The 17994-nt window shown below is 40.8% G+C and overlaps 1 protein-coding gene across 1 annotated transcript in view; it reads left to right on the top strand.

The window, feature by feature from the left end:
- CDH8 (cadherin 8) overlaps positions 1 to 17994 on the top strand; it is a 339116-nt gene that overhangs the window by 194329 nt on the left and 126793 nt on the right. Inside the window, exon 7 of the mRNA XM_037041593.1 lies at positions 2430 to 2683. Coding sequence (XP_036897488.1) covers positions 2430 to 2683 — 254 coding nt within the window. The remainder of the gene's footprint in view (positions 1 to 2429; positions 2684 to 17994) is intronic.

A 17994-nucleotide genomic window follows, 5' to 3' on the forward strand; every position in this document is an offset into this window, starting at 1 on the left:
AGTTCACAATGATGGTTTGTGTTCCAGCTTAAAAAAAATAAACTGCACTGCAGATTTAAAGTTCTGTCTCTGAGAGGAGACTGCAGTGGAAACCTAAATTGTGTCTTTGAACCTTGACAGGTATACTTTCTTGAAATCTGAGGTATTATGAGTTGCTGGGAATTGGACTGGAGGGGTTCTGAGGCAGATGCGTTTCTGGTCATTTAAGGGGATATGTTCTTTTGCCCAGCTATATTTACCTAGGTCATTAAGTAAAGTCTCAGTGGCTTCTCAGGAATGAGTTATTAATCTGTCAGGAATATTGTCAGTAATAGTGCAATGAGGTAATTTCAAGTTGCTTTCAGTGGTTCGTAAGACCTCGGTATCTATATATACACCGCTCACATCCTTCCTTCTAAATATAAACACAAGTACATATGTGCCTGCGTGCATATTTATTTATATACCCACCTGCTTCTTAGCACAGAACTCATAATAGAGGCCTTCTCTGAACACTCCCCAAAATAACAAACCTCATTTTAGCCGCACGATCAATAGAGCAGCAATGCTTTGGAAGTGAAATAAGAAAACACTCTTTGTTGAGATTAGTGCTAAATTATGCTTTAGAATGTCTCCTTGGACTAAACAATGATTATTTCTAGTTCTCCACATTTCACACGCTGTTGCAGAAATGATAAAATATTCTCCTCCGATAGAGATTGTGTCTGATGCTGCCTTATCTCCCACCAGCAGAGGCTCAATTAACTGGCTGATTGGCATTCGGGTCATGTTATCACTGGTGAAATTTGATTATGAATCTAAAGTGAAACTTTGATGGCACAATTCATGACTATGAATATTTTGTGACTTCCAAGTGAAATGAGCAAAACAAAGCACAACAAAAGGAGGTTCGAGTCACGGAGCTTGTGTAAAAAACAGATATCAATAAATGCCTGTAAAATTTACAGGTGGAACTCAGAGCAATGGAGAGGGATCCCATTAAGGCTCACAAATGGGCTTAAATGCACATAACTATCATCCATCAGCATTATACTCATTTGTTCTTGCTGCTGTGGTCATTAGTGAGAAGCATTCGTCTTTGTCATTTCTTTTTTTTTTTTTATGGAGAAAAAGTTTATTAGAAAAGTTCACACGTATAAAGCACTGCATTTCTGTGACCCGATACTTTGAATTGTGACTTCTACACTTGGGGGCAAATGATGCTTATGGTAGAGACGACTGACATCAGAGGGACAGTCTTCATGTGAACTCATTTGCATTCAACGTCGGTATTTCTAGGTTGACCGTTCAGTTCATTTTCAAGTCCACTTGTTTCTTACTATCTTGTTCATGTGGTTTCAGCATTTCCAGTTCTTTGGTTGTAGACTCTACAGTTTCTGTTGACTTTTCTTCTACTGTTGGTTTTTGTTCATGTGTGGCTTGTAATGTTTTCACATTATGCTACATGAGTATATAAGTTTTTTCGTGAAACATCAGTGTTAGGGATGAGGCCATCCCTGCAGACACAAAATAAGGAGTAGGTACCTGGATGACATGGACAGACACTTAAGCCGTGATGAACGCTGTGCTGAAGCTGTGCAAATCTCTCTTTCTGCAGATGAAATTGCTCACATGCCTGTTGATTCTTTCAACAGCATGCTGAGCAGGCGCTACCTGGCAGATTTACGAGTGTCACTCATCTGCGATATCAGACAAAGAGGAAACAATAAAGTTGTCACTCAGAAGTGTCATAAGCACAAACTGGACATAATTTTGAATCTAGGAGATGAGGTGTGTAACTTGCAAGCAAAGAAGGCAACCCTCAGGAGTGAGTGAGCCCAGTGTGACAAAGCTATTAACATAATGGAACCGAAACTACATGACCTTTACCATGGTATTTCAGTAGGTTAAGAGCTGATGAACATAGACCAGTCAATCCAAATGAAGATGCTCTTCAATGCAGCCATGATGGAATTATGCCCAAGGAACTGGTGACCTTGGGCCACAAAAAGGAAACTCAAAAGGGAAAGAGAAAACGTGAGAGAAGAAATCAAAAATGGATTGATTTCATTAATGTGTATAAAGTAGTAATGTTCAGATGATACAGGGATCACAAACCTTGACACTGCTTCAAGGTTTACCTGGTGTTATATATCTAGGAAGTACTGCCCCTTGAATCACTCAGTTAACACTCTATTTTGGAGCTTGTAGGGACAAGTTGAGGATTTCAAGATCAGAGTGGCGGGAAATCTGGGGACGGCCACACCTGTCCGTGAAGTCCTTCTGCGTGACATGGCAATTCATAAATATGAACAGAGAGCAGGGTGCTGGGAAAACTTGATGTGACTATCCAGTCCTCTTGGTAGCCGTTTTTTAGTAAGATGGTCATTTCAAAAAGAGCAAACACCAGATGAACTTATTTTTAAAACATCTTTGTCATTTCTTAACAGCCTCTGGACTTTGAGACCAAAAAATCATATACCCTGAAGGTGGAGGCAGCCAATGTCCACATCGACCCACGTTTCAGCAGCCGGGGGCCCTTTAAAGATACGGCAACGGTCAAAATTGTTGTAGAGGATGCGGATGAGCCTCCTGTCTTCTCTTCACCGACTTACCTCCTCGAAGTTCATGAAAATGCTGCTCTAAACTCCGTGATTGGGCAAGTGACTGCTCGTGACCCTGATATCACCTCCAGTCCTATAAGGTATTTGTCTCTTACTGGCTCCATCAGCTGACTGGCGAGGCAGTACGGAATGTACTTATGTGTGCATCCCCCATGGCTGCCTTCGGGACGGACCTCGCAGGGCCAAAGAGCTGTGGGCAAGATATGCTGTGTGTGTGTATGTGTATGTGAACATGGAAGTACACGTATGTGTACACACACCAACTCAGAGCTACCTACAGTGCCCAGAGCCAGGGGTATTGAGATGAAGAAAGCTATTGCTTCTTTCAGAGAGCTCAATGAGAATTGAGCTCAAAATTGCATGTGCTTTGTGATCCAATAATCTTTTATATTATTTTGTTCTTGCTGGTTTTTGCATTTTTTTTCTAGCATTATGAAAGTGTTGCTGGTTTTTCTTCTTTCTCTTGACAGTTATAGTGAATCATATATAAGAATTTAGAGGCATAATGTCACTGTCTGAAGACATTAAGAAGCCCCTATCTTGTGTCTACATTTGGTGTTGGGCTTTGAAATTATCTTTTTATCACGGCATGAGCGTTTCTGGTAAATTGGCGTATCTGTATTGGCTACTTTCAGACAAAATCTTTCTCTGCCATTTCAAAAATACCTTTTGTTTATACTTCACCTGCTCAGAATTTTTTCCCAAGATGAGAAATAATCCTTTATGAAGTTATTCTGCCTTTTCGAGAAATGAGACTCAAAGTTTTTGCTATTGAACTGCATACAACTTTTCTCTTTTGCCGGTCACCCAAATGACAGAATAGTGCTCCAGCTAAATAGCTTTTGTTCCCAAAAGAACACCGCAAATCTATAACTTGTAAGCTGGTCTCCAAGGGTGAAGTGTTGGCTAGTGATGTGTGTGAGTGTGGATTTCAAATATTGTCTTGAAAATGTTTGTTGGAAAAAAAAAAGCAAGAGAAAACCTAATGAAGGAACACAGTTTTAGAGAATTGTCCAGTTACTCGAAAAGTCTGAAGCCAGCTCACACCCAGCTCATTCCCTCAGGTCATAGAAATGGGAGACTAAGATCCTTCTAATTACTTTATTCAGAGAAACTCTAAACAAAAATGTTCTGCTGATTTTATCTGGTTACTTCTTTTTTTTGCATATTACATTCTCATCCCTCACTAGAGGTGCTGAAGTGATGAGGCTGAAAGTGAAACCCAGCAGAATAGTCTGCTAGTGCCCCAAATGATTTGAATTGGGGCAAAAAGTAATTTTTCTCAGATCCAGAAAAGATATTTTAACTCAAACCATTTCTAAATTCAGGATAATAAAGACTGTATCCAATAAGAGTACAGAAAAAAAAGGCTTCTTTCAGAAGAGCCCGAACTCTAAGAAAGTAAAACACCACCTGGCAATATGAGGAATGGTCACTTGTCTAGTCTCATTTCTGTTAGGAACTCAATAAGCTAGAAACACACAGAATCCCCTGCATTTGGCTAAAAGAATTAAGTCTCTCAAAGGGTCAAGTATTGAATACAAGGGCAAGAAGTAACCAGAAAAATAAATGGACCGGGGCATCCATATTATGACTAAAATAGTGAAGTTGTGAAATGGGTTTATCTTCAAATCATGTTATAAATTAGAGGCGATGATATTTTTGGAATGAATGGATCTGCTTCATTTTCATGTTACTCCGCTTCCTCTGAAAAAAAAACAGAGAAAAGAGCAACGACCACTTTCCACACATAACCAAGTACACGTACAGACCGTGAAGAGGATAAGCAAGATTGGCCCAACTGGGAGACCTGTCAGGGGGCCTGTTTTGGCACTCGATTTGACAAGATTTCTACTCTAATTAGGAAGGACAACGGGGGGCTCAGGAGCATGCCAAACCAAGCGTCCTTCGGGAAAGTGGGGAGTTCTGATATCAGGGCGATCACGGGTAAACTCCAAACATGGAACCCATAGTCCCAGCAGGAATGGTCTTCCTGCTCAGAGGCAGGTCTCTGCTCAGAGGCAGGTCTTGCTGCTCAGAGGCAGGTCTTCCTGCTCAGAGGCAGGTCTCTGCTCATAGGCAGGTCTTCCTGCTCAGAGGCAGGTCTTGCTGCTCAGAGGCAGGTCTTCCTGCTCAGAGGCATGCTCTCAACCAGCTAGCAGTAGGTGTGAGGGACTTTTCATACCATAGTACCAGGCAGCTCAAAGGTGCAGAATTGGGCAAAAATCCAGTTTCGTTGTCTCCCCACAGGTTTTGAATCCATCCACTCAGTGGTGTTAAAATGGACATTCTCTGATATTAATTCTAATTCACAGGAAATCAAGTGACAATTATCATTGCAGGTGATTGTTACTATTATGGTGGTATTATTCGTATTACTGTGAACTGGTATGAAAGGCACGTGCAGAGGAAGCGTGGAGCCGCTTAGTAACAATTGCCCAACTTGAGAACATTTTGTTTTGGGGCAAATTAAAGGGGACTTGGGACTGTTCTATCAGAAAGAGCTGAGCAGATAAAGTTCCATTGGATGATATGGACATATCTGTGCTTTGACAGCTGTCAAGCAGGCGCTAGTTCCTTGACATCTATGGTCCCTCCCAAAGAAGGGGTGGATGCTGTTTCAAAGCATTTGTAAGGCAAGCCCCACACAGTTGTGACTGCAGGTGGAGGTGGGTTTGAGTAGAGAGTTTCCTGACTCGCCAGGGCAGTGCACGGTTCCTCTTGAGATGGGTGGACAGCTTGAGAGCCATTAACCTTTTCGATCAGAACTAGAGGCCATGGACATTCAGGGAGTTACTGAGTCACAAAGAGTGAAGCCTTGTTGTCTCTTTCGGACTATTGTACTTTGTATCTATGACAAGAATGCATCCATCTTTTGGTGGAATATTTACTTGACCAGCCAGCAAGAAATAGGCATTTATTGTGGCATAGGTCATGTTGAAACGTGCAGTCATTTGTTGTTTGTTCGACATACTGTAAGACAACTCAATGACTTTTTAGGGCACGTTGTCAAACAGGAAATACTACGTATTTTAAAAGTCTTATACTTAAGCCTGTATCTACATCTGTACCTGCATCTAGGTCTATTAGACTTGCTTCCAGGAGAAAATAGAGGCAAAACCCGTGCTCTTACCATCTCCCTTCTAGGAGCATGAATTAAGCATTCACTATTTTCTTCAGTACTATATATCTTGTGGTAATATAGAATATAATTGTGTAAATTATTGGAAAGATGTAAGTATTTTGAACTTAGGCTAAGGTTCAGATCCTATCACTGGTACTTCCCCATCAGGCAACTAATCTCTGGAATTCTTTGAGACTTGGTTTCCTCATCTGCATATTGGGATAGTATCATCTTCTTTACAGGTTATTGAGATAATTAAATCAAGTCATTGAATACAATATCTGGTAACAGTTAGCATTGCCGGTTACTAAAAACACCATCCATGTATCATAAATACAAATTGAAAGCCTAGTACTTATTTTAGCAGAGACCCTTTTTATTAAAGGTTGCTAAATGGCCAAGAATTGCCTGTTTGTTTTTTTTCTTTAATAGTTACAAGCTAAATAGTCTAACCTCATTTCATTGAATTTGGCCCCAATCCTGCGGTAAGTATTGTCACTAGTGAGTGCTGTTTAATATGGGGCCAGGAGACGGCAAATACACCTACTCTATTCCCTAACAGCCCTGCGAGATGGTATGTATGCCCTCATTTAACAAATGAAGAAACTGAGGATAAAAGCTAACTCACCCAGTTGCACGGAAATAGTCAGGCACGAGTGTGTTCCTGTGATGCATTCCTGGATTTTCCTGACAACACAGTGACTGTCCTCAGTGGCCACACCACACTCCCTCCTTTTCCCGTGATCTCTGTGACTCCAACTGGGTCTCTGCAGCTTCGTAGGGCTTAGCAGGACCTGTTGTGTTGGGAATAGTGAATTATTCATTCTCTAAATGGCCTCCCTCAAGCCAGGATGCATTCCTAGAAGGAAGGAAGATACACCAGGTGTCTGGAATGAATCAGAGTGTGGGTGGAGTGTTCTTGGCTCATCCATCCAGCCCCTTTGTGTGGGTTTGTTCTTATTGGCTATGAATCATATTGTGAATAGGAAAGTAAAGGGACAAGCAATACTATTGTTATTTAATGTATCAGACATAAGTTTCTGTTATATATTATTTCATTTAATTCTTACAAAAGACCTTATGATATGATTCCAGTTTAATGAAGGAGAAAGCTGAGAGTTTGAAAGGATACATTTCTCGTGCATGGTGACTAGTGCAGGGGGCTGTGGGGCCAGGGTTTAAAGCCAAATCTCTTCTCACCAACGACCACCATGTCTGCCCATGCCTTCCTTGGTTCCGGCATCTTGCGTGAAGTGCAACATAATGACAACCGCTATTTACTGAGTCCATTCTTTGTGGCAGATACTCTGAAATGGTGTTACACGCAGGAAATTGCTTATATTGAAGGTACAACTATCACAGAGCAGGTATTGAATATAAGTCAGTGTTTTCATATAAACCTGTTCATTTTTTCCTCTCAATACCTTTATTTTAAGTGTGTATTTGGGGCTGTCATGGCATTGAGATGGCACGTGAGTGCTTTTTAGATAGTTGCCTCCTATGTCTTTCAGAGCATTCCCTTTGAGTCACACGACATGCATTGCTGTAGTTAGGAGTGGGAATGACGGCCACTCAGCAGGTGGGGGAGGTCGACACAGGATCGTGGTGGCCTCAGAGCTCTGTTGTCCTAATTCCTCTCTTGAATTTAAGTGCCCACTCAACACAAGAGCGTTGCTGTTTCCTCCCCCTCCTTCCATTAGGCCAGTTTTATGGTTCCCCTCAATTACCAGGCTTTTCGTTAATGAGCAATGAAATCAACACTCCTTCCTGAAAACACTCCTTCACGTCCTGATATGCAATGATGCCAAAGGGGAAATATTTTCTACTGTACAAACCTGGCATTAATTTGGAAGGGAGACTGTGTATGGATTGAGTCTGTCCTCGATCTTACATTAACTTCCGTTTTTGGTAAAGACCTGGTTGTGTGTGTGTGTGTGTGTGTGTGTGTGTTTAAATGATGATAAGAACACTTACCACTTAAGAGGGCAGATCCCGTGTTAAGTGCACAATGCAGTATTGCTAACTGTCGACATAGTGTCACTCAGCAGAGCTCCAGAACATACTCTTACCACTGATGCCCCAGATGCCTTCGTCAGCAACTCCCCCTGCCTCTGGCGACTGCCATTCTGTTCTTCTGGAACTGTCTAGTCTGTGTACCTCCTGTAAGTGAAATCAAGTGGTGTTTGTCTTTCTATGATTGCCTCATTTTACTTGGTGTAATATCCTCCAGGTTCATCTATGTTGTCACATGGTAAGGAATTCTTTTTTTTCTTTTTAAGGCTAACTAACACTGTTTTATAGAGAGAACACATTTTCTTTATCTATTCACGTCGATGGACATTTAGGTCGTTCCCACATCTTCACTATTGCAAATAATTCTGTAATTAATGTGGGAGCATGAATATCTCTTTGAAACCCTGACCTTAATCCTTTTCAACAATATCCAAAGCTGGGATTGGTAGATCATATACAAGTTCTATTTTTATGTTTTTAAAGAAGTTGCACACTTTTTTCCTAGAGCTCTGTACTACTTCGTATTCCTTCCAATAGTGTACAAGAGTCTAGTAAAGACTAGACTCTTTAAAAAATAATTTAAAAATAATAATAGACTCTTTAAGGGACTAGGTCTTTTAAAAATAATTAAACATGTCTCCCAGTTCAAAAGTATCAACTCTGCTAAGTCATTGTTTCAAAAAACTCATTAACCTATGAATTCAACTACCTGTAATTATTTACTTAGTTATTGAATATATTCCTTTAATCACATAACTATCTCTTTATTCATTCACTATGAATATATATGTATCTATATATGTGTGTATATAATTTTTAACTTATTTATGTAATTGTATAAGTTGTATCAATAGAACCCAGTTTTTCCCCAGAGAATTTCTGTTAAGACAGAGCCTCTGCCCTCCTGGGCCTTATTCTCTGGTAAGGAGGCTGGCTGAGTAGCCACGGAAAACACAGGTCCTTCCCCTTTATCAAGCTAGCCTTTAATACGTGCCATCTGAAAATGAGGAATAAAACTAGGTTATAGAGGTCTAGGGTCACACGGAGGAAGGAATTTCCTAGTTACCTAAAGACTTTGAATAGAAGCCAAGGATAGCTGTCCAATGATCTTAAAGGGGGAATATCTCACACTGTAGAGAACCTAGTATTAATGTGAAGGATGGACTGTGTGCTTATAACTTTCTCTCATTTCTTTGCTTCCTTCTCTCTCTCTCTTTATCACTATAAAGAAATGCTTTGGGCAGAAAAAGTCCCCTTTTTCTCCTCAGAGGAATAGTATATAATAAGTGATGCAGGGACCTTCAAGCTCCGGAACTAGCAGAACTCAAATAATATTATTTATTAAAGCAGTTAGAGCAACCAGGAGAGCAATTAGAGGCAAAAAGCTGAAAACTTGTAGATGGCATTTTTGATACTCAAAGTGCACACAAGAAAATGTTAAAATGGTTTCTTTAGGTGTAATGACAAAGGCTAGAATGAAATTAACCAAGAGAAAGAAGCAGTTGGAGTTCAGTGAAATATAATAACTGATTCATAACTAAGGGGATTATTTCATTACATGTGGCTCTAAATAGCATCTTCACTTGCAGTAGGCTCAATAATTGTATCTTCCTATAAATTTTCCACATAGAGGCTGCAAACCAATGTTGAGCAAACCATTTTTTTTGGAACAGAAAAGTGCATTTATGCCTGTTAAATTTGAAAAATAGATACACACTGCCTTCCTCCAAGAGGGGTGTCCTCCTAATTGCCCCCCGAGGAGCTCGGCCGGGACTCGAGATGTAGTGGGCACTTCAGTGGGAACTCAGGCGTCTTTGTGCTAGGGCCTCCTCCCAGGTAAGTTCATTTGCCGAGCGGTGTGGTGCTCTTGAAAAAGCAGAGCAGGTAAGCAGTGTGATTCGTCATGCAATGTTGTGCGGTTTTGCAGAGCACCTAGAGTGCCGGAAGTGCCCCCCAGGCCCCCGTGGGGCTCCGTGGTCCCCATTCTCATGCACCGAGCACGTTGCAAATATTATGATGCTTATTCTGATAAGTATCGTAGATTATGCCTCTTTTTATGATTGTACGAGCCCCCGCTCCCCTTTGCCTTCCTACAGAACCTACATGCAGGAAGACCCAACTTCAGTGAAAACTTTGACTCTATGGCACAAGGCCAGGGGCCGGCTAACTATCCTCGGTGTGCCAGATCTGGCCTGCCATGTTTATAAATAAAGTTTTATGGAAACACAGGCTCCCTGGTGCTTTTATGCTCTTCAACTGTGGAGATGAACAGTTAGGATTTAGACGGTGTGGTCTGCAAAGCCAAATTTTTTTTTTTTTTATTTAGTGCTTGTTCAAGTACAGTTTTCTGTCTTATATTCCCAGCCCTGCCCCCCTCAGTGCTCCCTACCTCCCTCCCATTCCCACCCCCCACCTTAGTTATTGTTTATGTGTCCTTTGTACTTGTTCATGTAAATCCTTCCCCTTTCCCCCCGTGATTCTCTCCACTCTCCCCTCTGGTCCCTGTCAAAGCCAAAATTTTTTACTTGACATAGAAAAGTTTGCAACTTCTACCTTGGACTCATGGGGGTTTGGATTTGTATCAGAAATTTGAGTAGCTTGTCCTCACATAACTCCGGGATCTAATTCTGACTCCGAAACTCACTAAATGTGAGATTTTAAAACATATTTTAAACCTGTAGCAGTCAAAGCAATTCTTTGTGTTAGAATTCTGCTATGTGTGCTGGGAATTGACTTTTCCAGGCTTGTCATTGTGCCCTTGTGACCTGACTCCTTGTGGGGCCCATGACGGTGTCACTCATGTTGACTTGGCCAGAAAAACCTGGCTTTATTCGGGGGAGACCCTCATAACTACCATACAGACTGCAAAAGGACATCCTAAAACATATGGCGATGCTTACCTGCTTGGAGAGTGGAATTAATTAGTTTCTTGCATCAAATTATTATAAATTCCTGTTTTTCTAGACCTCAGTGATGAGGACAATAGTGAAGTCTTAGATTTGAGGCTGGTCACTGCCCTAGCCAAACTCTGGGCTCTGCAGTGCAATGTGTTTGCAAATTCTCTGACTCCAGCAGCTTTTTTCTGGCTAAAAAGCATGAGGCGGCATAAAATAGAATTTCGCTTGGAAGAGACTTGCTGTAGTATGCCTGACCAACTAACAGGCATTCTCTCAGAGGGGAGTAGATAGCTAATAAAAGTTGCCAGATATATTTTGTGCATCTTTATTCATGCTTATTTAATACTTTAGTACCATGACCTCCACGTGTATCGAATTTACACTTTATCACATTAACTTCATGTTTACACACAGTGTTCTTATTCCAATTAAACAAATGTGTTATAGGTTGTTTCCCCTGGAGGTCGACGGAGTTTGAGGGACAAGCTGTTTATTAGGGATCAGTGTCTGTGGATGGAAGGGGACAAAAGTGGGATGGGCGGGAGGAGACATCCAGCTGCAGTGCAGCCCCTGCAAAACCTTGGGCCAACCCCGTGGGTCTCTCTGGGGTGACTGTGGGTTATCAGAGCAGTCCTGCATCGTGCCAAAATGACACACCTTTATTTGTCCGCTTGCTTAATTTTCAGGTTCTCTCTGTAGAGGGGCTCTCAGTAAATGAGGTGGATGCTTAGGAGTGGTAGCTGGAGGCTGTATCCTTACTGCTCCCCGCTCGGCTCTGACATCCTTTTTTGAAGGGAGGTCTGTGTGCACAGCCTATCTCGTGCTGATTGTGGATAAGCCCACTGAAGCTCCTAACCAGTGACGCCAGGTGACCAATCTCACACCACTCACCATCTAGCTCCCAAACCCTCCTCTTACCCCACACTGTAGCATCTTCCCTGAGCAGATACCAATTTGTCCTGTATTTGGAGATGCAAACACTGAAGTGGCAAAAAGACTTAGCTAAAATTATATTTGTGTGGCACAGTGCATGTGGGTGGTAATTCTCAAAAACTATCCAACTGCGTGGATTGATGAAATATTGTAAAATAAGAGATTTAAGCCAGTAAAAATAGCATAATAATCTTGAGAGAGTAAATTCTTTTGGAAAGTCCTGATTTGGTGTTTGAAAGTTTTTATTTTATTTTATTTTTATCAATGAGTAAAGTCTCTGTCCCCTCTATAAAATAAAACTTAATAATGTTTATAGTCTGAGAGAAACAAAGATGCTTGCATAAATGGCATGAGCAGTGTTATCTAACATTATTATACTCAGAAAGCAAAATAAATCCCCTATTTTGCATCTCAACAAAAGGAGATTGACATCCTTATCTGATGTTCAAATGTTTATGGGAGTCATTTCAGCCAACCCTTTATTTTCTTATGTATTTCTACATTCTGCATTCTGTATTTCTATAACATATTATATAACCTTGCTTTTGATGAAGGACAGTCAGATTTGACTTAGTGTTACAAAGGAAAACATGATATTGCATATTTTAAGAAGAGAACATGTTAAAATGGAGAAATGCCATTTTCATCCATCCATTAAGTGTTCACTGGCTTTACGTCAGTTTGCTGGGGGGTCAGAATAGGTCTAGTTGAAATGCCTTTCAAATGCACCACAGGATACAAAGCAAGTCCAGGGTGTCTACTAGGGTATGTGGACATTCACGGTGAATGAGGATAAGATTTATAAGTGTCCTTGAGAAGGATCAGCAGTGTGGAAGATATATTCAATGGTACAAAGGACAGCCAAAGACCCAAACACCCTTTCAAAGACAAGGGTCTGAAATTGGACAGAACAAGTCTGGTGAAGGAGCAGGGTCCAGGGTGTAGTGAAGTTGGAGGTTCTATTTATTGGCAAAAGGGGAAGCATGTCCGGATCACCTTTATTAAATGCCACGTGGGTCATATTGGCCTTTGCACTTGCTTAAATGCACATGACTGGGTTGGACCATGGGGGCACACCATTTTTTTAGGGATTAGTATTTTTTAATATTATTAAAATTTTTTAAATATTATATGTATTTATATTTTAGAGAGAGGGGAAGAGAAAGAGAAAAGGAGGTAGAAAAACATCAATGTGTGGTTGCCTCTCACACGCCTCCAACTAGAGACCTGGCCAGCAACTCAGGCCTGTGCCCTGACTAGAAATCCAACCAGTGACCTTTGGTTCTCAGGCCAGCACTCAATACACTGAGCCACACCAGCCAGGGCAGGAATGAGTATTTCTGCTCTAACATACAGTTGTCTCCCTAGAAGAATTTTGCACACTATAATGATATACTTATGTTATTACTATTGTAAATTAGACAAGTAAACAAACTTTTCTATTTCTATACAAATGCATTTCTAGCCTTAAAAAGTTAACAAGCCACATTTTGCTCACCTATTAATCGATGCGAACACCGGCCCATCAGGGTCCGCATCATTATGGATGGAATGAGACATTCACAGGAACTACTGAGTCCAGCGGAGGAAAAGGGCAGGTGTGGCTTTTCTCTCAAGGGGAGCAAAAACCGAGACCCTTGCTCTACCAGCATTTATTGGGCTTCTGGGCACATTACATGATGGTCCTCATTTACTATGCACAGGTTGTTTTAAGTGGTTACATTTTACAGAAAACAAAGGAGAGGATGCTGGTAATCACATCACAGAGGAGGGATATTCTCAAATGAAAAGGCAAGAGTGGTTGAATCAGTTACACTAGGTTTAGCATGGTTTTTAGGAAGTTACTTTGCAGTAAATGTTTGCCACAAATCCAGGTGAGGGAGTTTTTAGCAAAAAGCAAGACTCAAAGTAGCTTAGGTAGATTGCTGGCCTGATCCCCCACGGGAGAATCTATCTGTGGACGTGGGTCCTGTGCATCTCCCATTGGGAGCTGGGTCCATACCATGCAGAATGGTCTCCTACAATTAACCCCTAGTACTTACTATGAGTCTTTAGTATTTACTATATGACCCTAAATGTCCAATTAAAATATCAAAGCAAAGATAACTATGCCATCTTAAAAAAAATCTGCTTTAATATAGTTAACTATAGTATATATAGTTAAGATAGTATAATTATTTCTTGGGTGTGCATGCTTTCCATAAACATTTTTGTAAATAATCCATTACTTAGACCAAAATTAGAAAACTTATATAATCAAATACCACTACCCTCATAGCTATCTAACATCTAGTAAGAATTTATAATGTGTCAGATACTGTGGTCAAGATAGTATGCTGATCTCTCTAACTCTATGAGTGGGGGAAAAATGCATATTATTCTAATTGTACAACTCCAAACACCGGGAATCAGAACTGTTATAGGGGCTACTCAAGTAGTTTATAGGGAGGGCTGAATGAGAAATTACTGTGCAAGGCTTACTTAGCAAAGAGGCTGAACAGTAAGGATGCCACAATAAATACATTCACTATGTAACTAAATCGCAGTTCTGGGTGAGGTAGGGTGGTCCAGACTGCCCCATAATGAGGCATCTTCTCTATCTCACACATTACGGTCTATTGTCCATGTAGCATTTAGCATTTTAAAACATTCTTTCATAGAAAGAAATGTCATCATTGGCGTGACCAGCAGCATCACAAAGACTTTTAGGGAGTTAAAGGATTCTCTTCATCCCAGATTTCTGCTAACATCCTTAGGTCATTATGGGCTACGGAAATTTATGGGAACGGGTCGGGATTGCTATGCCCCTTGGGTGAACGAACAGTAAGGATCAGGGTCATCATGGGGATCTTCAATATAAAAGCTTCGATCCTCACAACTATGCAAAAACATACACCAGAGATACATTTCACTTAGCCACTGCAAGTTTCAGTTGTCATGTATTTCTGGAGAAAAATGATTATTTTTTGCTAATACTTATGTGCATATTTGTGACCAGTTTGGTGTATTTTATTTGGTCATTACGTATGGGGCCGTGAGGAGATAATATAGAGCAGTTTGTCTAAATTGAAAGCATTATAGGTTAACAGAAGGGGTTATGAGCCTTTCACAAGGGTGTTTCTCCAAGATTCCTCCACCTCCTTTATCTCCCGCATCCGAATAATCATGATGTCCTGCTGTGTTTTGTTTTCACTCATCAGTTACAGTCCCCCCATTCTTTGGTCTCCTACCTGTTACTACACACAGATATGGAAGTGATCGCTAACTCCGTTTACATCTCTGCCGTTCAACACGGTAGCCACTAACCCCGCCTGGCTCTTTGAACTGAAAGCAAGTTCATTTAAATAAACTAAAACAAAAATGTCAATTTCTCAATTACACTAGGTAGATATCCAGGCCTAAATAGCCCCATGCAGCCAGTGGTTACCATATTGAACAGCACAGAACATTTTTCTATATCACAGAACGTTCTATGGAGCAACGTTCTGTGCTTTAGATCATATCGCTTCTCTGTTATATTTTTTCAAGTGGCTCTCCATTTCTAACGAGTGAAAAAAACTTCCTCAGCACGGCCTTAAAATTTCTTCATGCTGTATCCCTACTGTCCTTCCCCCACTGAGCCTTGTCCTTCAACCACCTATCTCTTGGCAAGGTCTCTTCCAAGACACTGAATGCTTTCCTAGCTCAGACTTTTTATATTTCCTGTGCATTTTGATTGGAATACTTTTGTAATATTTTATACACCTCAGACTTTTTTTCTCCACTCATACATCCCTGTAAGCTTTGAAAAGCCTTATGTGTCTTTCTCTGCAAGTAGACTCACAGGAGAGCAACTCTGTGTTTGTCTTGGCACCTAATATGATGTCTTCTATGTAAGAGATACTCAATAAAGAGTGAATGGAGGACAGAAGTAGAGCTGAGCTGGAAAGGGAAGTGGTAGGATGCTTGTCTGTCAGACCTCAGCTATCACCACACTTAGTTGGGTGCTTCAGTATGATAGTTTCCAAAACATTCTCTAGCTCTCAAGATTTTCTACATGAATTTCCTTCTGCCGAGGATGTTCTCCTTATGTATTGCACCTGGAGAAACTCCTCTCTTTCTTCCTGCCCCTAGACTGATGCCGTATTTTTTCGATGCCATCTCTGACCACCTCTTACCCTCTCCCAAGTGCATTTGGACACCCTTCCCCATTGCAATGTAAGTGTGATTCCGTGACGGGGCCTGCCACTTTTTGTTGTACGCAATGAGGAAGTCACACCAATCTGTGCGAGGGGGGGGAGGAGCCATTCAAACATTTAGCATCATAATTAACCCAAAGAAGCAGTCATTATAATTATTGGAATGAAATAAAATTAACAGCTGTCCATTGAATCCCTTCACAACATCTAACACTGCATTCTTTTTCCCCTTTGTATTACATTTAGAATTCTCAGTTATAAATCACTATTTTGAAGACATAGAAAAAGTAGAATTTCTCCAAACATATTATATAAATATTGAAAAATCGATCATGAGTCCAATTTTACCTGGGATTCACTCTAAAGAAAAAATTTTTTTTGGTTCCATGGCTGCAGAAAGTTGCATATGCAATTGTAGCTTTATGATGCTATTTTTCTGAGATATTTGTGGAACAAATTCTAAAACACAATGCACACTCCAAAAGTAGGATGTCATATGAACACACGGATTTGTAATCAGAGATTTCTATAAGTAAAGTAAAAGGTACCCAAAAATGCTTAACTTGAGAATGATAGAAAAGACACCCTTAAGGAAGAGAAGATGAGCGCAGACTCAGGGCGGGGGAGGGGGAAGAAGGCTCTGTGGGTGTGCGGAGAGGTGAACTACAAAACCCAGTGCCACCTCTCAGCTCTCAGCTTGGACTCTAGGCTGTATGGAGATGCTCATAGTGGTGGATGTTTTTAAAGGGGTGAAGCCTGGGATAGACACAGAGAGTTTTGGCATCTTTTTCTAGTGTCGGTTGCAAAATTCTGTCTTTTCTAAAGCTTCTAAAGGATGCGAATGGTAGTCCTTGTTTCCATCTTTCCATTTCTGGATTTTCACTTCTGCAGTTGCCCTGGGCTTAAAGAGATCACTTACAGATGGAAAAATTGGCTTCTTATTTTATAAATGTGTTTATTCATTTGTTTGTTTATTTGTCTAGTGTGAGTCTTAGAGCAACTCATGTACCACCAAGCATCTCTCTGTGAAGTGGGTGTTTCCTCTTCTTTACGGATAAGACTGTGAGATGTGAGTAGTTAGTTCCAATGAGTCCCCACAGGGGAGAGCCCACTGAGGATTCCCTGGTTGTGCACCCTCTACCCCATGCGCTGCTGCCATTGAGAAAGACATGGGCACCCTCACAGAGCAGAGGGCCTTCAGAGTCCACTTCGGATACATCTATCCATGATGACGTCTTGGGAACATACACGGTACACTGGATTCTAAAACGTAATTTGTTTCTCCAGGTTCGTCATGCTTAACCCACTCTGTTTTTCTTTGAAATTATTTTCTGGTAATTGGCTGAAGGAAAAACCTTGTATTAGAGTCTTACCATTAAGTATTGCCCTTTACTGCTGCAGATGTAGCACTGTCCCAAAATGAAATGAGTAAGGGCACAGCAGAGAAATTGAGAGAATGGAGTGGATGGTGGCAGCTTAGGAAAGCAAGCTGAATCTTTGCAACTAGAGATGGCTGGGGCGAAGGTGGGAGGGGGTGGAGGTGGGGCTGAGCTAGTGCGTGTGTGCGTTTGTGTGTGTGTCTGTGTGTCTGTGGGCTGGAATGGAGCAAGCATGTTCTGAGAACATCCCTAAAAACGGCACGCTTTCAGTTTCCTTTTTTTAAATGTGAACAATCTTTATGTTATTCATTTGGAAATTATAAAAATGTTGTTAATTTTTAACTATGTTAAAAAGGTCCTGTTATTCAGTAGGAATACAAATCACATGTGTTCAGGAAACCTTTGAACCTGTAATGGTCCTTTCACGGGATGGAGATTTGGGTCAGAAAAGTTGGTGAAAAGGTAAACATGAAAAGTGGCAGAAGTACAGGTATCTGCTTCCTCACTTGGTCCCACCCCTCAGCTTTATTTCATCACTTAAATGGACATCTATCTTCTATATGCTTGTTTCCACTGATACGAGAACCCAGGTAAACTTGTTTTGGGACAGAGAAGCCAGGAGTGAAAAAAATATTATTAGCTTACATCTGAGAAGGAGCTGAGAATCAGCAGTGGAAGCCTATTGTTTCCAGATAAGCAATAATACTAATTATTTTAAATATATACTTATTGAGCACTTACTATGTGTCAGACTCTGTAAAAGGTGCTTTATGTGTAGTCCCTCGTTTAAACCCCCAAAAACCTATTATAATTCCCATTTTACACATTAGGTAACCATGGCACAGAGAGACTAATAACACGACTAAA

This window comes from Sturnira hondurensis, unplaced genomic scaffold, assembly GCF_014824575.4.
Source record: "Sturnira hondurensis isolate 20B ecotype Veracruz unplaced genomic scaffold, ASM1482457v3 Scaffold0003090, whole genome shotgun sequence".
Taxonomy (NCBI): domain Eukaryota; kingdom Metazoa; phylum Chordata; class Mammalia; order Chiroptera; family Phyllostomidae; genus Sturnira; species Sturnira hondurensis.